Source organism: Ruditapes philippinarum, unplaced genomic scaffold (genome assembly GCF_026571515.1).
Source record: "Ruditapes philippinarum isolate M1 unplaced genomic scaffold, ASM2657151v2 ctg2672_1_1_1_1, whole genome shotgun sequence".
Lineage (NCBI taxonomy): Eukaryota > Metazoa > Mollusca > Bivalvia > Venerida > Veneridae > Ruditapes > Ruditapes philippinarum.
In genome coordinates this window covers 47,678-71,965 of record NW_026866234.1, presented here as the reverse complement: position 1 = coordinate 71,965, position 24,288 = coordinate 47,678, and the positions used below count along the sequence as shown (strand labels likewise).

The 24,288-nt window shown below is 35.3% G+C and overlaps 1 protein-coding gene across 1 annotated transcript; it reads left to right on the top strand.

The window, feature by feature from the left end:
- The first annotated feature begins 3,442 nt into the window (after positions 1 to 3,442).
- LOC132731869 (DDB1- and CUL4-associated factor 13-like) lies at positions 3,443 to 22,887 on the top strand. Its single transcript, XM_060718169.1, has 12 exons — positions 3,443 to 3,612; positions 4,841 to 5,040; positions 6,982 to 7,089; positions 7,671 to 7,757; positions 9,124 to 9,279; positions 10,507 to 10,584; positions 11,863 to 11,945; positions 17,187 to 17,254; positions 17,716 to 17,812; positions 19,044 to 19,179; positions 20,749 to 20,912; positions 22,474 to 22,887. Exons 1-12 carry the CDS (start codon positions 3,543 to 3,545, stop codon positions 22,559 to 22,561), a joined length of 1,335 nt encoding a protein of 444 aa, XP_060574152.1. The 5' UTR covers positions 3,443 to 3,542; the 3' UTR covers positions 22,562 to 22,887.
- The last annotated feature ends 1,401 nt before the right edge of the window (positions 22,888 to 24,288 follow it).

Here is a 24,288-nt window from a genome sequence, read left to right as displayed (position 1 = left end):
ATTTCATAGAACTTTATCATTTGTGAAAATAAAAAATTGATTATTGTTAAAGTATTTCAAAAAAATTTATATTAAAGTTTAACTATAAAAGGTCATTCGCTCATAATCTGTTTAAGTCACAAATCATGGCCTTGCAAAATAAATGCAGGGTGTAAATTATATGTAGAATCTTTATGCTAATTCATTGTTGCTAAGCATTTCAAATATAGATGCATCTAAATATGAATATATAAGTACCCGTCGTTAAATATACATCAAAATATACACCACAGTGAAGATAAGTTTCTTTCCAAAAGAACTCACACTCAATTGATTTCCTGTAGAAGTTAAATATGGTTATACCAGTGTAATAGTTTTATATAGCATATAACATCCATGTACAGTCCGTGATATTTCTATCATATCAACAGGTTTAACATTTAAAGAGGCAGACGTTTGATTTCCTAGCTCCCTTAGCTCAATAGAGAACATATCTTATTTGTTAACCAGTGGTCAATGGTTCATTCCTCTAGCGAGCAGAAAGTTTTCCGTGACAACTAATCTCGGACGTCGAGTCTACTGGTCATTTGTCGCTCACCAAGCATTATGAATAAGTAGTCGATAACTTGCGGAAAAAATACCGGATACTTATATACTGGTTAGTTATCCAGGACCGAGCGCCCAAAACTGTGTTAAAATCGGCATAAAACCAACCAAACTAGAAAAGCAGACATGGCCGTAAAATTGAATTTAATTTTCCAAATCGCGGCATCCTCACACATTATTTTAATCAAGTGGTAACAACATAAAAAGGTGTATATGAGCCGCGTCACGACAAAACCAACATAATGGGTTTGCGACCAGCGTGGATCCAGACAAGCCAGCGCATCCGCGCAGTCTGATCAGGATCCATGCTGTTCGCTTACCAACCCTATTACAAGTAGAGAAACTGATAGCGAACAGCATGGATCCTGATCAGACTGCGCGGATGCGCAGGCTGGTCTGGATCCATGCTGGCCGCAAACCCATTATGTTGGTTTTGTCATGACGCGGCTCATATACGTTTCATCATTATTGTCGGCAAGTCTATTGCAATTATTGTCCGGAGTATAGCTCGAAATAATATTGAGGAGATATTGACTTAAAACTTGAATAATGTACGGTTGACAAAAAGTAAATTTTGTAGCTCGAAAAACATTTTACTATCCTTTGTTAACAAGTGCGTGGTCATTTTTACTTGCGTATGTGGCACTTTTTACGTGCATTGGTGAAAATACATTTGTCACAATGTCCCCTCTGTACAACCGTAGTTCCGCATAGTTCAAAGCGCTGTTTTGCCCGGAGTGTAAATAATTTTCAATGATAACTATGGTTTATCACATTAGGAATTCAACAAGTTGGTTAATACACATCGTTCAAATCGAAACTCCAATAAAATTTGTGCAACAAAATCAATTTTGTTTAAACCTCCCATAAAGTAAATAATGTATTGATATTTTATTTATTCAGAAATGACGAAAGAGACAAGTAAAACAATAATAAATGTTTAATAAGTGGCGACAAAAGTAAAAGTAAAACGTAAAAATGAAATTAAATCATAATCAATAAAACGACAGCAAACAATACTTAACATCCATGCAAAGAGACCATCTAAGCTCCGCTGTTATTATAAAGTACTAAACATATGTATTTGCAACAGATTAACAGTAACAGCATGCTCTTTTTTCTCTCTATAGAGCTGAATTAGTTATATGTTTAAAAGGTTGACTTTAATAATGGTGATTTACCAATTATTGATAATGAAAATTGAGCCGCGTCATGACAAAACCAACATAATGGGTTTGCGACCAGCATGGATCTAGACCAGCCTGCACAGCCGCACTTGTAATAGGGTTTGGTAAGCAAAACAGCATGGAACTGATCAGAACTGCGCGGATGCGCAGGCGTCTGGATACATGCTGGTCGCAAACCCATTATGTTGGTTTTGTCATGGCACGGCTCAAAATGATCGTAATACAATATGAAGAAAACTACTTAGCCATCTTTCTCACGTTACTTGATACCTTCTGAACGATATCATACAAATTCCATTGGGTCACCGCACTGCGACGCTATGATACTGTGGATTTATGATAATTTTTTCATCCTAAAATATAAAATAATTTCAACCCAATTATGGCAAAATGTCAATTTATTATGATTTTTACATAATCACTGACCATTTACAATTGAATGGGTGCAATTCCACTTGAACTGTATTGTAAAATTTTGCAAGTTTATTCCTTGGACATATCTATACACTACTTGAATAGATTAGCACTGCAACTGCATGGGAGTGATTTTTTTGTCATCATAGTAACAAAATTTAAACAAAGTAGTATTTTGACATCCATACATAATACTATATCAATTTAATTGCACTAATTGCCAGAAAACAATTAGGATGATAGTTCAGATAATTGCCAAATGAGTATCTTTTTGAAAACTATATAACAGGACACCAAAAATAAAAAGCTTTTGAGAAATTAAATTAACCGTCTTCCTGAAGACATACTACTGTGGGCCTTAAACATCATTTTTACATTTGTTGTTGTCTTTATATTTAATATTTCATGTAACTTGTTTTGTTAAATACTTGTTTTGGAATAGGCCAAACTGTTTTTTTTTTCTACATAAAGTAAAACATTTAGTGGTGTTCAGTGTAAAGACGACGGCGATGACATTATATTAGACTAATTTAACCCATTACTGACAGACAGCATGAGTTTTCACGTGTGAGGGATTTATAATTATTTTTCAACGCTAAGAAACATATAAAAAGCTACGTAATGAAAGTAAAGTTCTTTGTAGGAATCCTGACAATTTATTTGAGGGAAAACAAAGAAAGATATACACAAAGGTAAACGTTTTGACTTTTTCCCAAAGTGAAGTAGTATTCGGATAGATTTTTTAGATATCACTGGTCATTTGCACTTGAATGGGTGTAATTCCACTTGAACTGTATTGTAAAATTTTGCAAGTTTATTCCTTGGACATATTTATACACTACTTGAATAAATTAGCACTGCATGGGAGTGATTTTTTTTTGTCATCATAGTAACAAAATTTAAACAAAGTAGTATTTTGACATCCATACAAAATACTATATCAATTTAATTGCACTAATTGCCAGAAAACAATTAGGATGATAGTTCAGATAATTGCCAAATGAGTATCTTTTTGAAAACTATATAACAGGACACCAAAAATAAAAAGCTTTTGAGAAATTAAATTAACCGTCTTCCTGAGACATACTACTGTGGGCCTTTAAACATCATTATTTACATTTTGTTGTTGTCTTTATATTTAATATTTCTGTACTTATTTTGTTAAATACTTGTTTTGGAATAGGCCAACTTGTTTTTTTTTCTACATAAAGTAAAACATTTAGTGGTGTTCAGTGTAAAGACGACGGCGATGACATTATATTAGACATAACCCATTACTGACAGACAGCATGAGTTTTCACGTGTGAGGGGATTTATAATTATTTCAACGCTAAGAAACATATAAAAAGCTACGTAATGAAAGTAAAGGTTCTTTGTAGGAATCCTGACAATTATTTGAGGGAAACAAAGAAAGATATACACAAAGGTAAACGTTTTGACTTTTTCCAAAGTGAAGTAGTATTCGGATAGATTTTTTAGATATTATTTTCGTTGGGAGAAGCATTCCTAGGAGTAGGATACAGTTCATGCTGCTGTCACATTCAGCATGTGAAATCAATACTGCATATTATAAAAGGATCCCTTGCTTTGGGATAGTGGTTTTATTTCGTATTAGCTCAGAGCTTCAGATAAAGATTTGAGAAAATTTTAGAAATTTAATATCTGTCTGCAGCAAAATACTTGTTTACAATTATAACCCTCTTACCCATAACACTAACATTAACCCTGGAAGTAATTTGAGTGATTTTGTAAAGAAACATTTATATTGAAGAAATAATATTTGGTGAAATAATGTTAAAAATTATAGCTGTGGACATATTAACAGATTTATTAAGCAGTGATTAACTTTTGTTTCAGACAGACATTAAATACACGTTAGTTTTCTGTCCTGTGTGTATGTCATGGTTCAGAACTGTTCATTATTAAGGTGAGAAGATGTGTAAGCGGCCTGATAGCTCAGCCGATAGTGTAGAGTAATGGTATTCCGAGGTTCCCCGGTTTGAGTCCCGGTCTGGCTGCACATTTTTCACACCCTGTGACATTTGGCGCCCAACATAGTTCTGTGACAGAATATATCTCAGAGTTTAATTTACATTGGTCTGTGACCCTATGTAATTAGAGGACAAATTTCAATATATGTTGGGAAGTATGTCACAGTTCAGACATGTTCACTATTTAAGGGGGAGAAGATGTGTATGTGGCCGGATAGCTGAGAGTTGGGAACAGTATTTCAAGGATTCCGGGTTTGAGTACCAGTCAGGCTGCACATTTTTCTCACCCTGTGATATGTTTTACATAAATAATAAACAAAATTAGATTTAAACTATTGCAGGTAGTTTATATAATAATGTTTTTTTCCTGTTTGTTGGTTATCATTATCTTTTAAATATATTATATTTATATTACGATTTAATGGCGTTATACAGTAGTGTTCCTTATACATAGTAACCATATGATCAAGTGTGTGCTTTACATGTATTTGAGTTCACATTAAAAGTGGATCACTCTATTTCTGGTATAATTTAACACATATTCATTTTAAATGTATTTTAAGGTATGTTAATTGATACTTAGAGAAAGTAGTTGCAGTCAAGTTATTTATATCATTTAGTGTGTGGTATCAATTCAAAAATTTTGTTTTTTGTTTGTTATAGTTCCAAGAAACTATGATCCTAGTCTTCATCCATTTGAAGCCCCGCGAGAATATATAAGAGCATTGAATGCTACAAAGCTTGAGCGTGTGTTTGCTAAACCATTTATTGGTTCACTTGATGGTCATAGAGATGGTGTACACAGTCTAGCCAAACATCCTACAAGATTGTCCTTATTATTGTCTGGGGCATGTGATGGTGAGGTAAGTCTACTGCTGTTTATTTTTTTCACCCCTCCCGTTTTTATGCCAATTTTGTTTGGGCACCTTTTTCCTTTCTCTAATTAAAATATTTTCTTCCTTACCTCTGGCAAAATTCTTATTTAAAAGATAATTACACAATAAATGGAAAGCATGGTTAACCTGCTTGGCACATTTAGTGTTTATTATGCCCCCGCCATGTAATGGCCGGGGCATATAGTGTTACCCTGTTCCGTCATTCCGTCCTTCCGTCCTACCTTCCTTCCGTCATTCTGTCATTCCGTCATCATCAGTTTCCGTTCATTATCTTAAGAACGGTTGCACACATTCAACTCAAATTTGACATATGGATATGTCATGAGAAAATACAGGTCAAGTTCGAATTTGGTCATGGTTCGATGATTTTTGGCAGAGTTATGCCCCTTTTACTTTGAAAATAATATGAAATTTCAGTTTCCGTTCATTATCTCCCCAACGGTACAACACATTCAACTCAAACTTGACATATGGATATGTCATGAGAAAATACAGGTCAAGTTCGAATTTGGTCGTGGTTCGATGATTTTTGGCAGAGTTATGCCCCTTTTACTTTGAAAATAATATGAAATTTTCAGTTTCCGTTCATTATCTCCCCAACGGTACAACACATTCAACTCAAACTTGACATATGGATATGTCATGAGAAAATACAGGTCAAGTTCGAATTTGGTCGTGGTTCGATGATTTTTGGCAGAGTTATGCCCCTTTTACTTTGAAAATAATATGAAATTTCAGTTTCCGTTCATTATCTCCCCAAAGGTACAACACATTCAAATCAAACTTGACATATGGATGCGTCGAAGGAATGCGCAGGTCAAGTTCAAATTTGCTCATGGTTCAATGATTATTGTCAGAGTTATGCCCCTTTCACTTTGAAAGTAATATGAAATTTTCATTTTCCGTTTATTATCTCCCCAATGGTGCAACACATTCAACTCAAATTTGACATATGGATATGTTTTTGGAATGCCCAGGCCAAGTTCGAGTTTGGTCATGGTTCAATGATTTTTGGCAGAGTAATGCCCCTTTCACTTTGAAAATAATATGAAATTTACAGTTTCTGTTCATTATCTACCCAACAGTGTTACATATTCAACTTAAATTTGACATATGGATATGTCAAACGAATGGGCAGGTCAAGTTGGAATTTGGTCATGGTTTGATGATTTTTTGGCAGAGTTATGTCCCTTTCACTTTGAAAATAATATAGATACATCTTAGGAATAAGCAGTTTAAGTTTGAATTTGGTTGTAGTTCAATGATTTTAAGACAAACTTATCTTTCCTGAATGTTGGAAAAATTTTGAACTTTCAGTTTCAGCACTCTTACTTTTAGCCATTATTTTGGCTACAAATATGCAATATGCTATTTTTAAAAGGTTTAGACTGAATAATTTCAGTGCCTTGAACATTGTATGAAAATGGTTTGTGTTAACATTGAAAAGTTTTAAGGGCTTTGAACTTAAAATGAAAAAAATAATTAATGCACCATCTGAAATTTTGGCTGCATGCGGGGGCATCCGTGGCATGATGACACATTTCTAGTTGAAATAAACTTGATGTTTAAATGAATGATTAAATAAACAATATTGCGAAGTATACTGTCAGGAGTATTCACATTTAGGCATTCTAAATTGGATGAAAAAGTAGGACAAAGACTAAGCAGTGTATTAAAAAGATGGCAAGTATTCTAAAACAAATGACACAATACATTTGTATTCTGACAAACTAAAACAGGCAATTCAAATTATGTAGGTTTGTTTGTACATTTACAAGTTTTTCAGTAACTTCAGAATTTAAACTTTCTTATCTTAGTAGAAATGTCAAGACACATAATTTTTCTGTCTCTGAAATAAATATAGTGGTGGTTATTCTGTGTTATTTTTACTGAAAATTTTTCATGTAGATACGAGCTTGGGATCTCGCTAGAAGACAGTGTGTGTCCCATGTACAGGCACATGATGGTTTTGTTAATGGTTTATGTTCAATACCAGATGGCACAGGATTTATGTCTGTAAGTAAATACTAATACAATATATAAATATCTGCAGATTTACTTTATGTCTGTCAGGGCTTTTTTCTTAGCACTTTGGTAACATGAACAGACACCCAGAATTGGGAATTTTTACCATGTTTTAGACAAATTGGTAAAAACTGACAACATATTGTAGACATCAAACAAGTCGAAGAAATCAAAATTTAATATTTGGGTAATATTACAATTGGGAATGCAAGATGACAATTTTCTATGGCACTGTGCGGTTAAATGTAGAGGTATCAATTATTCAGGTTATATGATGTAACACATGATGCTACAAAAGGACATAAAAAATGATATCTTTTGATGTGATCAGTCTATATTTCTTTAATATGATCTTTGAAATTACTTAATGACACAATTGTTCACCATTTTGACTGTCGGCATTCTGTTGGTAAAATCATTTTTCGGACATAAGTCACCATTATTGTATTATTATTGACAGATATCTAAAACAATTTTGAATGTTAGGATATGCTATTATTGAAAAAATTTGCTTAATTTATATAAACATGCCTTGAGTATTAATGTGGAATTCATGTGGAATTGTTATTTAGTGTGGTACAGACAAAACTGTGAAGCAGTGGTCATTGGGTGAAGATGGAATAATGAGTCATGAACCAGTCAGTACACTTTTAGGAAAGGTAAGTACATGTTTATCTCAGTTCAGTTCTTTAAAAAATATATGATAATGAGGAAATGTGTAAAGTTGAAATTAGAGGGTGTAAAGCTGTAATTGCTAGCTGGCCCATTACATGGTTTGTTGTGTCTTGTCATATAAAGTAGACATAAAGATAAAGTAAAATAATAAGACACCTACCAGGTGAAAATCCTTATATCAAACTTGGTAAAAGCAAGAGTCATTTTGTAATGTACATGTAAGTGGACAGAACAATTATTTTGTCATGTGACATAACAGATTGTTACCCTCTGATGCCATGTATTAAGGCAAAATTTAAAATAAAAATTACTTGAGTAATAATATTATCAGATTATTATATATTGTTGAGTACAAAACTGAATTCTGTTGGACCAATACCCAGCTGGTTAAACTATTGGATGTTACACTAGCCAAGTCTGATATAGGTTTTGCAGCTGTATATGAGTTAAACTACAGAATCAGTATTGTACACAACCATTACAATAGGGGTTTTATATGGATTGTATAGTCACTCTCAAAAATAAAAAGAGGCTAGATGAAATATAATATGCATTTGATAAAGGTATTTTGGACTGAAATGAAAATGACGAAGAAAAAAAAAAGAGAAAACAAAGCTTTACGGGTTGTGATAATGGATTTGATATGGACTTTGACTCAGAAAATGAAAACAAGACAAAATTGATAAGATTGGATCTATTAATGATTTCTATTGGAACATAAAGTGGGTCAAAGGCTGAAAGTTCATTGTTTATGATTTATAATGGAAAATATTTATATGGATTTAATATATATGGAAATTGGAAAGGGGAAAGTCATATGCAGTATAACAAGTTGGCCATCAAAGACCTAGATCGCACACAATGTCTCTAAGGCTATTCATGACAAGTGATAAATAATTTTGCCAATTGTGAATAAAAAAGCAAGCACAAGGTTAGATTCTAGGTCAGCTTATAATCAAAGTTCAGTTCTGCATCTGAATCTGTGCATATTGTCCAAACTTCATAGCTGTAGCTATAATGCAACAAAAAAAAATAGGTCACAGTATCAAATTCTAGGTTAACTGGTACTTAGCTAGCCTTTGGTGGCATATCAAACTGATTATGTGTTTTGGGTAAAATATTCATTCAAAACAGTCTTTCCTTTAATTTTGATGCTAATTTTCAAACATATATCTAGGCAATGCTATGTATAAGAAAACAAAGGAGCAGTGAATAAAATGACAGAAAATAGGAGAGAAAAAGGAAGAAAGTAGAAGCAGTGTTTAATGTCATATTAAAAGATGTTGTCATGTCACAGCCTACCTGAAACATATAAATAATAAAAAAAAATCTTTCTAATTTTTTTTATAGACAGTATTTGAACAGATTGATCACAGTTATGGCAATAATACATTCGCTACATGCGGTCAGCAGGTGGACATATGGGAGAGTGACCGCGCCGAGCCAGTCAGGTCATTTACCTGGGGTGTAGATAGTGTACATGCTGTAAAATTTAACCCTATTGAGGTATGATTAAAAACTCTCTTTCAAACTCACCTGAGCACAAGTTTCTCAGAGGTGAGCTTTCGTAAGTGCCGATTTCGAGTTTTGGCGAGATTTTAGGGTCTTTTTAGCTCGACTATTCGATAAGAATAAGTAGAGCTATTGTAGTCACCCGAGCGTGAGCGTCGGCGTCGGCGTAACCACTTATGTTAAAGTTTTTGTAATAGTTCAAATATTTTCAAAGTCCATTGACATATGGCTTTGAAACTTTGCACACTTGTTCACCATCATGACCTCAACCTGTAGACAGGAGGAGGTAACTCTATCAAGCATTTTGACAGAATTATGCCCCTTTATCAACTTAGAATTTACGTTAAAGTTTTTGTAATAGTTCAAATATTTTCAAAGTCCATAGACATATGGCTTTGAAACTTTGCACACTTGTTCACCATCATGACCCCAACCTGTAGACTGGAGGAGGTAACTCTATCAAGCATTTTGACAGAATTATGCCCCTTTTTCGACTTAGAATTTACGTTAAAGTTTTTGTAATAGTTCAAATATTTTCAAAGTCCATTGACATATGGCTTTGAAACTTTGCACACTTGTTCACCATCATGACCCCAACCTGTAAACAGGAGGTGGTAACTGTATCAAGCATTTTTTTTACTATCAAGCACTAAGAAAAGTCGAGCGTTGCTGTCCTACCGACAGCTCTTGTTTATCTACTTCTCCATTCATTAATGCAAGGTTTAAGACTCACTACATTATAATGAAAAGCATCGAGACATTGTTCATCATCTGAAGTTCATATAATCTAATGATTTTCATATCAAACCTGTACTTTTTTAGCAGTTACCAATATAGAGATTCTAATTCATAGATTTATTGCAAGACGTATTACATGCATATGTTTAAAGCCTTTGACAAAGGAACCAGAAATGTGTCAAAAACAAAAGTAATTTTATAATTGAATATTAGAATGAAAGAATATTTTATTATTCTTATTTTTTTACAAAGGAAAGCTCTGGTTATAGGAATTTTGAATGTACATGTAGTCAGGCTCATGGCTGTGTGTCAGCAGAGCTCCTTACATTTCAACCAAACTTTCACTAAGACAATGCATAAGTCCACTTTTTAGTATAAATAGGAGAGTTATTGTAAAAAAAATGACCTATTACATAGTGTTTCTGCATGAAAAGAGAGTACATGTATGAAATAAAAACAGTAATATATTTTACTATATTTCAGACAAATTTACTGGCAGGATGTGCAGCTGATAGAAGTATACTGTTATATGATATGAGAGGGTCAGCACCACTTAGAAAGGTAACTAACACAAATCTTATCTGATTTGTGGTCATGATGCTGAGTGGTTAACATGTCAGACATGTAGTCTAAAGCTTGATTTCAAACCCATGTCAGGATCAAGTTTTTTGTTTTCTTTAGCAAGAAACTTTACACACATTGCATAGAACTGGTTGGATCCAGGAACATATTTGATAGTGTTTATATAAGCTTATACATTTAGGTTCTAACACAATCACTCAAAAATAAATTCTGTATAAATTGAAACTTCTATTATATTTAAAACGTCTAATGGTCAACAACCATGACAGGGCTTGAATATTGAGTATATAGTATTGTCTAGTGGACCTCTATGCTTAGAATGAAAATTGACCTAACCTTGCTTTTATTTTACATAGACTAACATAGAGAAATACTTATCCTAGAGCTTAGGTATTTGACTTGCAGCATTGCTTAGTGGACTTCTACAAAAGTAGAATGACTCTGGATTAAAAAATATCAGCCTTCTTTTCGGCTCACATTTATTACATTTCAGGGTTTTTTCCCAGGATTTTGTGAACTTGACCTATACCCATGGAACTGGGAATTTCAGCGATATTTTGTTAAAAATTGGGAAAAAAATGCATGATTGAAAATTTGCAGTGATTAAATGAATGCAAACAACACTGTCTAGGATGGCATCTTCAAAAATTTAAGCACAATGACAGTGAAGAAGTCGTTATTTTCAAAGATTTTAGAGTTTTTTACTCAACATTTTTATTTTGCAACTTTCAAGTGGGAATTTTTTCCTGTGGATTGGGAAAATAATATACTATTTTCAATTGGGAATATGACCGAATATTGGCTATAAAACAAGCCAAAAAAAATCCCTGTTATTCTTACAAAAAAGGGGCATGCATGACCTTGTGGTTACAATCATTAACTTTAAACCTTTTGCCCCTTACCACAGTGGGTTTAAATCTTGACAGGGACTTTCGATTCTTTCATGTGCGGAAGCTAACTAGCTAGCTTATGGAATGTCGGGAGTTCTACTCGGGCGCATGTGGGTGCAAGAAATAACGCACAGAGGTCCTTCTCCACCAGTAAAGCTTGAAAGTAACCTTATGACCTATACTGTGTTGGTGCAACATAAACCCAACCAAAAGAGAAAAAAGAAAGTAGCATTAAAAATCTTCCTTGTGTTTTACAATGCCTAGACCCTTGATATTTTGCATAAAGATTGTAATCTAGTGTTTTTTGTTTTGTTTTTTTTTCAAAAAATATATCATACTTAATGCGTATGTTTGTATTTTTTTTCAGGTGATATTAAAGCTAAAGTCAAATGCATTGGCTTGGAATCCAATGGAAGCATTTGTATTTACCGTTGCCAATGAGGACTATAAGTAAGTTTTATGAAATAAGCCACTCTTCTATTATAGAAACTTACAACATTAAAGGTCATTATACCCCCGCACAACAAAGTTGTAAGGGGGGTATACTGGAATCAGCTTGTCCGTCCGTCCGTCCGTCCGGCTGTCCGTCCGTCCAGCCGTCCGTCGGTTTTTTCATGTCCGCCCAATAACTTAAGATTCCTTTGACTCTTAGTCTTCATGTTTGGCATTGAGGTTAGTCATGATTAGTAGATGACCCCTATTGATTTTGAGGTCACTAGGTCAAAGGTCAAGGTCACAGGGGCCTTGACTTCTTAAAGCTTGTCCGCCCAATAACTTAAGATTCCTTTGACCTACAGTCGTCATATTTGGCATGGAGGTAAGTCATGATTAGTAGATGACCCCAATTGATTTTGAGGTCAACAGGTCAAAGGTCAAGGTCACAGGGGCCTTGACTTCAAAAAGCTTGTCCGCCTAATAACTTAAGATTCCTTTGACCTACAGTCGTCATATTTGGCATGGAGGTTGGTCATGATTAGTAGATGACCCCTATTGATTTTGAGGTCACCAGGTCAAAGGTCAAGGTCACAGGGGCCTTGACTTCAAAAAGCTTGTCCGCCCAATAACTTAAGATTCCTTTGACCTACAGTCGTCATATTTGGCATGGAGGTTGGTCATGATTAGTAGATGACCCCTATTGATTTTGAGGTCACCAGGTCAAAGGTCAAGGTCACAGGGGCCTTGACTTCAAAAAGCTTGTCCGCCCAATAACTTAAGATTCCTTTGACCTACAGTCGTCATATTTGGCATGGAGGTTGGTCATGATTAGTAGATGACCCCTATTGATTTTGAGGTCACCAGGTCAAAGGTCAAAGGTCACAGGGGCCTTGACTTCAAAAAGCTTGTCCGCCCAATAACTTCAGATTCCTTTGACCTACAGTCGTCATATTTGGCATGGAGGTTAGTCATGATTAGTAGATGACCCCTATTGAATTTGAGGATACCAGGTCAAAGGTCAAGGTCACAGGGGCCTTGACTTCAAAAAGCTTGTCCGCCCATTAACTAAAGATTCCTTTGACCTACAGTCGTCATATTTGGCATGGAGGTTAGTCATGATTAGTAGATGACCCCTATTGAATTTGAGGTCACCAGGTCAAAGGTCAAGGTCACAGGGGCCTTGACTTCTTAAAAGCTTGTCCGCCCAATAACTTAAGATTCCTTTGACCTACAGTCGTCATATTTGGCATGGAGGTTAGTCATGATTAGTAGATGACCCCTATTGAATTTGAGGTCACCAGGTCAAAGGTCAAGGTCACAGGGCCTTGACTTCAAAAGCTTGTCCGCCCAATAACTTAAGATTCCTTTGACCTACAGTCGTCATATTTGGCATGGAGGTTACTCATGATTAGTAGATGACCCTTTTTGATTTTGAGGTCACCAGGTCAAAGGTCAAGGTCACAGGGGCCTTGACTTCAAAAAGCTTGTCCGCCCAATAACTTAAGATTCCTTTGACCTACAGTCGTCATATTTGGCATGGAGGTTAGTCATGATTAGTAGATGACCCCTATTGATTTTATGGTCACCAGGTCAAAGGTCAAGGTCACAGGGGCCTTGACTTCAAAAAGCTTGTCCGCCCAATAACTTAAGATTCCTTTGACCTACAGTCGTCATATTTGGCATGGAGGTTAGTCATGATTAGTAGATGACCCCTATTGATTTTGAGGTCACCAGGTCAAGGTCAAGGTCACAGGGGCCTTGACTTCAAAAAGCTTGTCCGCCCAATAACTTAAGATTCCTTTGACCTACAGTCGTCATATTTGGCATGGAGGTTAGTCATGATTAGTAGATGACCCCTATTGATTTTGAGGTCACCAGGTCAAAGGTCAAGGTCACAGGGGCCTTGACTTCAAAAAGCTTGTCCGCCCAATAACTTAAGATTCCTTTGACCTACAGTCGTCATATTTGGCATGGAGGTTAGTCATGATTAGTAGATGACCCCTATTGAATTTGAGGTCACCAGGTCAAAGGTCAAGGTCACAGGGGCCTTGACTTCAAAAAGCTTGTCCCGCCCAATAACTAAGATTCCTTTGACCTACAGTCGTCATATTTGGCATGGAGGTTAGTCATGATTAGTAGATGACCCCTATTGATTTTGAGGTCACCAGGTCCAAGGTCAAGGTCACAGGGGCCTTGACTTCAAAAAAGCTTGTCCGCCCAATAACTTAAGATTCCTTTGACCTACAGTCGTCATATTTGGCATGGAGGTTAGTCATGATTAGTAGATGACCCCTATTGATTTTGAGGTCACCCAGGTCAAAGGTCAAGGGCACAGGGGCCTTGACTTCAAAAAGCTTGTCTGCCCAATAACTTAAGATTCCTTTGACCTACAGTCGTCATATTTGGCATGGAGGTTAGTCATGATTAGTAGATGACCCCTATTGATTTTGAGGTCACCAGGTCAAAGGTCAAGGTCACAGGGGCCTTGACTTCAAAAAAGCTTGTCCGCCCAATAACTTAAGATTCCTTTGACCTACAGTCGTCATATTTGGCATGGAGGTGAGTCGTGATAAGTAGATGACCCCTATTGATTTTGAGGTCACCAGGTCAAAGGTCAAGGTCACAGGGGCCTTGACTTCAAAAAGCTTGTCCGCCCCAATAACTTAAGATTCCTTTGACCTACAGTCGTCATATTTGGCATGGAGGTTACTCATGATTAGTAGATGACCCTTTGATTTTGAGGTCACCAGGTCCAAAGGTCAAGGTCACAGGGGCCTTGACTTCAAAAAGCTTGTCCGCCAATAACTTAAGATTCCTTTGACCTACAGTCGTCATATTTGGCATGAGGTTAGTCATGATTAGTAGATGACCCCTATTGATTTTATGGTCACCAGGTCAAAGGTCAAGGTCACAGGGGCCTTGACTTCAAAAAGCTTGTCCGCCCAATAACTTAAGATTCCTTTGACCTACAGTCGTCATATTTGGCATGGAGGTTAGTCATGATTAGTAGATGACCCTATTGATTTTGAGGTCACCAGGTCCAAGGTCAAGGTCACAGGGGCCTTGACTTCAAAAAGCTTGTCCGCCCAATAACTTAAGATTCCTTTGACCTACAGTCGTCATATTTGGCATGGAGGTTAGTCATGATTAGTAGATGACCCCTATTGATTTTGAGGTCACCAGGTCAAAGGTCAATGGTCACAGGGGCCTTGACTTCAAAAAGCTTGTCCGCCCAATAACTTAAGATTCCTTTTGACCTACAGTCGTCATATTTGGCATGGAGGTTAGTCATGATTAGTAGATGACCCCTATTGAATTTTGAGGTCACCAGGTCAAAGGTCAAGGTCACAGGGGCCTTGACTTCAAAAAAGCTTGTCCGCCCAATAACTTAAGATTCCTTTGACCTACAGTCGTCATATTTGGCATGGAGGTTAGTCATGATTAGTAGATGACCCCTATTGATTTTTGAGGTCACCAGGTCCAAGGTCAAGGTCACAGGGCCTTGACTTCAAAAAGCTTGTCCGCCCAATAACTTAAGATTCCTTTGACCTACAGTCGTCATATTTGGCATGGAGGTTAGTCATGATTAGTAGATGACCCCTATTGATTTTGAGGTCACCAGGTCAAAAGTCAAGGGCACAGGGGCCTTGACTTCAAAAAGCTTGTCCGCCCAATAACTTAAGATTCCTTTGACCTACAGTCGTCATATTTGGCATGGAGGTTAGTCATGATTAGTAGATGACCCCTATTGATTTTGAGGTCACAGGTCAAAGGTCAAGGTCACAGGGGCCTTGACTTCAAAAAGCTTGTCCGCCCAATAACTTAAGATTTCCTTTGACCTACAGTCGTCATATTTGGCATGGAGGTTAGTCGTGATAAGTAGATGACCCCTATTGATTTTGAGGTCACACCTAGGTCAAAGGTCAAGGTCACAGGGACTTTGACTTCAAAAAGTTCTGTCCGTCCAATAACTTAAGATTCCTATGACCCACAGTCTTCATATTTGGAATGGAGGTTAGTCATGATAAGTAGATGACCCCTTTCTGATTTTGAGGTCACTGGATCAAAGGTCAAGGTCATAGGGACTTTGACTTCAAAAAGTTTGTCCACCCATTAACTTAAGATTCCTTTGACCCACAGTCTTCATATTTGGCATGGATGTTGATCATGACTATAAGGTGACCCCTATTGATTTTGAGGTCACTGGGTCAAAGTTCAAGGTCACAGGGACCTTGACAAAAAAAGTTTTTCTTCTCAATTGCTAAAGAATGTCCTGTCTGCAATGTGTTGATTTTGACATTTTCACATTTGAAGCATGTAGAATACATAACTTAGCAATGCACTGGCTTAGTAACCTGAGATTTGGCAGGGAGGTAATGTCCTTGCGCTCTTAATGGCCACTGTTGATTCTGACAAAGTGGTATGCGGGGGTATTCACGCCAAGATAGTGGCAGTTCTAGTTTATTTACAACTGTATGAGGATATTTAATTTCGTTAAATAGTAGAAATTTTATAAATGAAACTATTTTATCAGTAAATACTGCAGTTTAAAGGCCCATTATGCCCCAAAAATAGTTTTACTTATGTTTCTCAAAAGAATTTTACTTAGGTATAGTTAATAGGATACTCATTGGCCTTTAACCTGAACCATCTTTTACTTCTGTTGCTTTTTTAATTTTGGCACTTTTAGTGATTTAGTATTTAGAATGGAAGTCAAAATACAAATGTACTACTTTGTTTACATTTCATATCATTTATAACAAACAGAAGGTATATGGAACGTCTGTGGTTCTACTCAGATGCCTATTTGTGTGTTTAATAATGCACTCAAGGTTTTCCTCCACCAGTACAGCTGTAAAGTTGCCATGTGACCTTTACCATGTTTTCCAAAAAACAACAACAAAAAACCACAATGTCACACACCATACAGACATTAAGTTTATGTATATTCTAACAAAAATGAACATCTCGATGGAGGAATTCCAAACCTATGTGTCTGTCCAATCCACAGAGGTTTTGTTATGTTAATTCAATCATTTCAACAATATTTCATAGCCTTACTATATTTTATTTACTTTAATTTTACATTTTTAAGACTCTTATCATTAAAAGACACTCTTGTAGGATCATTTAAGTATTGATTTACAAAATAAATGACAGTATACATGTATTTAAGTTAGTAACAATGTGAAATAATACCCAATTTATATTTGCTTGTATTTTAATAAGTTGACATAATTTTCTTGTATATTTCAGTCTGTATTCATTTGACATCAGGAAGTTGAGTATGCCTTTAACCATCCATAAAGACCACGTGTCTGCAGGTAATATCATATTTCTGTTCACCTGAAGAGTTGTATCTTGTTAAATCCCTGGTCATCTGTCTGTCTGTCCATCAGTTATGACTTATCTGCTCTATATCATTTTAAACTCTTTGAACTTTGAAGAATTTCTTGATTTATTTGGTCATTGATAGACTCACATACCCAGGTTTCATATACCCAAGTTCAAGGTCAAAGTTACAGCACTGGTATATGTTAAACCCAGCAATATTTGTGTCCGCTTAAAGCTTTTGAATTACTCTGATGTTTACTTGTGTTTGAAATAAATGCAGGGAAAGACATCATCTGAGGTCTTCCTCCAACAGTAAGCCATATGACTTTTACTCCCCACCCCCCCTCCAAAAAAGAAATCTATAGAATATACTAATTGCTCTGATACAGATAAATTTTGTAGTAGATTATCAGTTATTTTGAAAGGTAAAAAAGAATTATTTCATTCACAGTTATGGACCTTGACTACTCACCTACAGGGACAGAATTTGTGTCAGGAAGTTTTGATAAAACTGTACGAATATTTTCATGTGGTCAACAGAGAAGCAGGTTTAGTATAGTTTTATTGTGTTGTGTTTGTGCATGTGCGCATGTGCTGTTAATGTTAATGTTGATTTTAGGCATACCAAGTTTTAACAGTAATTAATTTAGGCATGATTGTATTTCAAAATTCTCAAATACAGTAGAACTTCGGTAAGTCGAAGTTGAAGGGACTTGGGTAGAAACTTCGACACATCGGGACTTCGACTCATGAATCGCTCTCAATTCCATGACAAAATTTCGACCCGTGACTAGTGCTAATCATAAGATCTATAACGAAACCTTTTTCATGTTTTTCAATCATTAATCAGATATTTTACATTTAACTATGATAAATATAGCATGTTAGATAACGTTTTTCACGGCTTATTATTTTGACTACCCGTTGACGTATACAATATAGTTACAAAAGGCGTAACAGTTAGAAAGGGCGATAACTAAACCGGCTTATAGTAAATATTTCGCGTGTTATTCTCACGCAACACCGAGTCATGGATATTTTCAAATGAAAGTAGTTCTTACTGTTTACTTTCAAATACCACTACGGCAATTAAAATAGTAACGATTAAAGCATTTTATCACACATTTTATCGCAAACAAAGGATGTTTGAACACACGGATGTGTAGTTGACACCTGTCACACAAGTTGATTGGAAATCGTCTTCGCAGCCAGATAAGGTGTGAAAAATGTCTCGAGATCGAAGGTGTCAAAAATAATCGAAAGACTTCGACTTATTTGTGGTAAATTGCACTAGATTTACTTTATACGGACCACGAAAAAACTTCGACACATCGAAAAATTCGACACATAAAATCTCGACTCATAAATAGGTTTTTATAAGGAATATATAGGGGAAAAAATTGGGACTTTCATTTTTCTTCGACACATCGAGAAAATCGACTAATCGAAGTTCGACTCATAGAAGTTCTACTGTACTAAGATTAAAAACTTAATCAGAAAAATGAAAATCTTGTCACGATGAACTTTTAAGACTTGATTTAAATCTATATCCAGATTTTAAATGTAAAAACACGTTTTAAGAAGAAAAACTTGTACAGGTAGTGAAAAAAAACATTTCATCTTTTGCATATTTACTCAGAGTCTGAATCAATATGTATAAGGGAGGTTATCACTGAAGAATTTGTCTAAAGTAATGTAGCAGTTATTTGCCCTTTACAAAAAACATGCAGTATTGTTAACAATAATATATAGGGAATTTAATTATGTTTGCTATTTCAGGGAGGTTTATCATACAAAAAGAATGCAGCGGGTCTCTGTAGTCAGATGGTCACTAGATAATAAATATATCTTGTCAGGTTCCATGGAAATGAACATCAGAGTATGGAAGGCTCGAGCTTCTGAAAAAATTGGAGTGGTATGTATCTCTTTATTCATTAAAGTATTTTTTAAATGTAAATGTGTTAGCCTGCTGATATAGCCACCTCAGGATTGAAAGCTTTTAGAAAAAAAGTTCATTACATTACATTAAATTAGCAAAGTTAAGGTTTATGTTATTTGTATCATTTACATCTGTTTAGGGTGTATATGTAAAAAAAAAAGAGGAGTGGGGGATATATGGCCAGGGTTTTACGGGACGCAGAATTCTGCGTCCCTATACGCATAAATTTTGACATGTACGCATATAAGTTATCCACTTGCGTCCAAGTGTACGCACAAAAATAATCCTAGACAACAGATATTATTGTTTCTGAATGACATGATTTTATCTCTTTCTTCTCGAAGCTCACAAAATTCCATATAAATCTAATACAGCGTGCAGAAAATGCTTGCATTTGTTTATTTCGGAAGTTAACATAATTGAAATCTACTGCGCATGCTATTTGCAAGTGCCCGCTGCAGAAACTGATGACGTTTATCGTGCAAGCTACAGTAACTGATGACGTTTACCGTAAAATCTATTTTAGGTAGCTGTTTTTGGTTTTTCTGTTGCTATATTTAGACAGACTATTTATAACAAGCAATTACTATTGGTTAGCGTATCCAATGTCGATCTACCAGTTCGGCTAATGTATTTTGTACATGAACGGCAATAATAAAAAAACAGTGCTTATTGCAAACCTATTTTCATAGTGTTAAAGAAATTAAGTCACTTGGTATGTTATTATCGTTGGTGTTATAAATATAATGGTTTCGGCGAACATAACTTATGAGGAGGTGCAAAAGCGGTTTCGTCGGCCTTTTGTTATATGATATTTTTAAAAACGCAACATATTTAGCTGACTGGTCTGTAAAGATATCTATTGTGTGTTTACTAGTTCAGCTAAAATATTTACAAATAGATCAGTACAAATTTTCAGTCTGTTGGTGTAATCACCTTATCAATAACAAAATATGCTACTAAAACTTGACATTCCAGCCACTCATGATATTATAGTAAAGGGCTATAAAAAAACCTAGTGATAAAAGATATTGAAATCATATACTTATGAAAATAGTACAATAAACATGCATATTTCTCACAGGGTAAATAAATGATTTTAAGCAAAATAGAGTGGTCTTCATAGTCTTTTATAGTGAATATAATTTTGGACCCCTAAAATTCAGGCCTGGACCCCTACTTTTCTAGGCTATGCATCCACTGGACCACTAAAATTTCAAAGAGATGTATACCCTGTATGGCCGAGTTATTCAGCAAAATGTTGTTGATTTCAAACCACTTGACCCTCACCACTGTGGTCTGGAATTCCAACAGAGATTTTTGATTCTTTCATGTGAAGAAGCTGTCCAGCTAGATTATGAAATGTTAGTGCTTCTACTCAAGTACATGCTCAAGCCTGAAATAATGCACGGAGGGGCTCCTGAAGTCTTTCCCCACCAGTAAAGCTGGGAAGTTGCCATATGACCTTTACAGAGTTGGAAGGACGTAAAATCCTGGCTAAAAAAACTGTTATTATATTACTATATTATATATTGTTGTATTCAGTTGAACGCCCGGGAGAGGACAGCATTTAATTATAATGAGAAGTTGAAGGAGAAGTTCGGACATCATCCTCAAGTGAGAAGGATTTCCAGACATCGTCATGTACCGAAAATGATTTACCATGCACAGAAAGAACTTAGACAGATTGAAGAATCCAAGAGGCGAAAGTATGTAATATTGACATGTTTTGTAAAGTGAAGGAATTTATACTTTATTTGAATAGGTTATTAATTTATAGCAAAACATATCTAGGAATTTCAATAATCTATTTTTTTGTCAGTTCTGCATTGGGTAAACTGTTTCTAAAACTGTTGCTCATGGTGCGCAAATTATTTATTACATTCATGTTTGTGGTTTTAATTCTACCTTACCAAAAGCTTTAAAGATAAAATCCAAACTGAAATGTCTTTTATTGTGTCGCCTTGAAAAGGTGACATATAGGTATTACTTTTGTCGGCGGTGTCGGCGGCGTCTGTGTCGGCGGCGTCGTTGTCGGCGTCCCCTAAAGCTTGTCCGGAGCATAACTCAGTCACTATAAGTCTGATTGACTTCAAACTTGGTATGCATGCTTCTTTCAATAACCCGAAGTGCAGTGCACAAGGACCGGTACTCTGCAGTTCTTATTTTTTGAGTTATTGCCCTTTGTTAATTTTCATACTTTAATTTTGTCCGGGCCATTTCTCTTCAACTAAAAAAGCTATGGACTTGAAACTTCATAGGATGATAGATCTCATTAAGAAGAAGTGCAGTGCACAAGAACCGGTACTCTGCACTTCTTATTTTTTGAGTTATTGCCCTTTGTTAATTTTCATACTTATTTTTGTCCGATCCATTTCTCCTAATGTATAAAAGCCATGGACTTGAAACTTCATAGGATGATAGGTCTCATTAAGAAGAAGTGCAGTGCACAAGAACAGGTACTATGCATTTCTTACTTTTTGAGTTATTGCCCTTTGTTTATTTTCATACTTTAATTTTGTCCTCAACTGATGCACTTGAAAAGGAAAAGTATGCAAATATAATAAAGAAATGGTGTCAGAATTGAATAAGAAAAATTATATTTTTGTGATTATTAAGCTGATTTGAGTTAAAACGTTGAAACAATTTTCATTTTTGGGTCATTTTTTTAGCAATTTAGATAATTATTATGAAAAAACTGAGTGAGTGATTAATCTGTAATTTTTTTTGCAAGTTATTAGTTCAGAACTACATCAGAGGGTACTAAAATTTTTGAAAAAATATTTACAGTCCCATTATTTCAAGAAACCTCAGGGGAGTCCCAGTTTTAAGCAAAGAATCCTATTGTCGATTACTCACAATTTAACATGTAACAAGAAACATTTTAACCAGTAATACCTTCTATAAGGTAATTCTTACCTTGACTATTCAAAGAAAAGGGAGGCCTGTTATTATTTACCAGGTGTTGTCATCTCACTTCGTCTAACGTCTAAGTTTTTGCATGCAAGTTGGTATCTCCAAAATCTCTAAATGGAATGTGTTGAAACTTCATACTTTTATTTGAGCACATGATAAAGAGGACACTGTTAAATGTCCAAAACTGTTACTTGGGTTTTGATAGAATGTTTGCCCTTTTTGAACTTAGTAAAGTTAGAGCCTGGATGATGTAGAATTATCTATTGAACATTGAAAATAGTCAAGCATACTGACCTACTGACAGCTTTTGTTTTTCACCATATTGACATAGATATTATGTTTTTATGAATTCAGGGAGGCTAATAGAAGAGCACATAGTAAACCTGGGGCTGTTCCAAAATTATCTGAGAAGGAGACAAAGGTTGTGGCAGAAAAAGAATGAGACAAACTGTGCAGATTTGAAAAAAAACCACTTAATCATCATACTGTGGAATCAATGATGCATTTTTATAGCTTTTATTGCGAGATGTTAAGATCTTACGAAACAAATAATTTAATCATCTGGAAAAAAAATCAACAACAAGAAAGGAGAGTGATAAAATATTGTAATGTCAATTAATATGACACCATTAACTTTTTATTAATTGATATTTACTGGCTGTACCAGGCTGGACCTGTATATCTGGTAAATATTTTTAAACTGAATTTAAAAAAGATCAGAATATTACATAGCTACCCTTATACTAAATAAATGATCTATGAATGTAAGATTACCTTACATTTTTATTTCTGGTTTCACTTATATTATGAGTCTGTTGAAAACATCCTAGAGGTATGTGGAGTCATTACTATGTGATATGAGAAAGAGACCATGGACAAAGAAGTAGTAAAATGTTTTTATTGTAAACCTATGTAACACATTAAGACTTGGTCTGTTATGACAAGATGATTGTCGGTAGCAATAAGACCTGGTCTGTTATGACAAGATGATTGTCTGTAGCATTAAGACCTGGTCTGTTATGGCAAGATGATTTTCTGTAGCAATAAGACCTAGTCTGTTATAACAAGATGATTGTCTGTAGCAATAAGACCTGGTCTGTTATGACAAGATGATTGTCTGTAACAATAAGACCTGGTCTGTTATGACAAGATGATTGTCTGTAATAATAAGACCTGGTCTGTTATGACAAGATGATTGTAACAATAAGACCTGGTCTATTATGACAAGATGATGGTCTGTAGCAATGAGACTTGATCTGTTATGACATGATGATTGTCTGTAGCAATAAGACCTGGTCTGTTATGACAAGGTGATTGTAGCAATGAGACTTGATCTGTTACAACAAGATGATTGTCTGTAGCAATGAGACTTGTTTTTGTTATGACATAATGATTGTCTGTATCAATGAGAAATGTTTTTGTTATGTTATAATGATTGTCTGTAGCAATGAGACTTGTTTTTGTTACGACAAGATGATTGTCTGTAGCAATGAGACTTGTTTTTGTTACCACATGATGATTGTCTGTAGCAATGAGACTTGTTTTTGTTACCACATGATGTTTGTCTGTAGCAATGAGACTTGATCTGTTACAACAAGATGATTGTCTGTAGCAATGAGTCTTTTTTTTGTTACAACATTATGATTGTCTGTAGCAATGAAACTTGTTTTTGTTACAACATGATGATTGTCTGTAGCAATGAGACTTGTACCTTTTATGACAGGACAACTGTCTGTTACAGTGAGACTTGGGTCTGTTATGACTACAAAATTGTTGTAGTCAATTTAGTTTATCAAAGTGTTGTATTAATTAGTATCAATACAAAGTGTTGAAAATTACACAAGATACTTTCAGATATGTGTTGAGAGAGAAAGAGAGGGTAAGATCATGCTGTACATTATTGTAAAAAATGTTTGTTCATTTTAAGTTAATCTGTTTTTCATGCCCCCAGGCATATAGTAATTGAACCGTCCATCCATCGTACCAACTGCAAGTTGCATTTATCTTAAGTTCTATCTGTACTAATGGCTTCATAATTTACACACTAATCAACACAAAGTTCATGATCTGGGCAAGTTCCATAACTTGGCTTCCATTTTCCCCAGTTATTTTCATTTCTATAATTTGAAACAATAGGGTCTTTGTGGTTAACCTATTCTGGCAAGATGG

Bases quoted from the DNA above. Each gene is read 5' to 3' on its own strand.
- LOC132731869 (XM_060718169.1), top strand. From the start codon at position 3,543: ATGAAAGTAAAGGTTCTTTGTAGGAATCCTGACAATTATTTGAGGGAA. The intron at 7,758-9,123 runs GTAAGTACATGT...TTTTTTTTATAG, and splicing joins TCAGTACACTTTTAGGAAAG to ACAGTATTTGAACAGATTGA. The intron at 20,913-22,473 runs GTATGTAATATT...TTATGAATTCAG, and splicing joins GAAGAATCCAAGAGGCGAAA to GGAGGCTAATAGAAGAGCAC.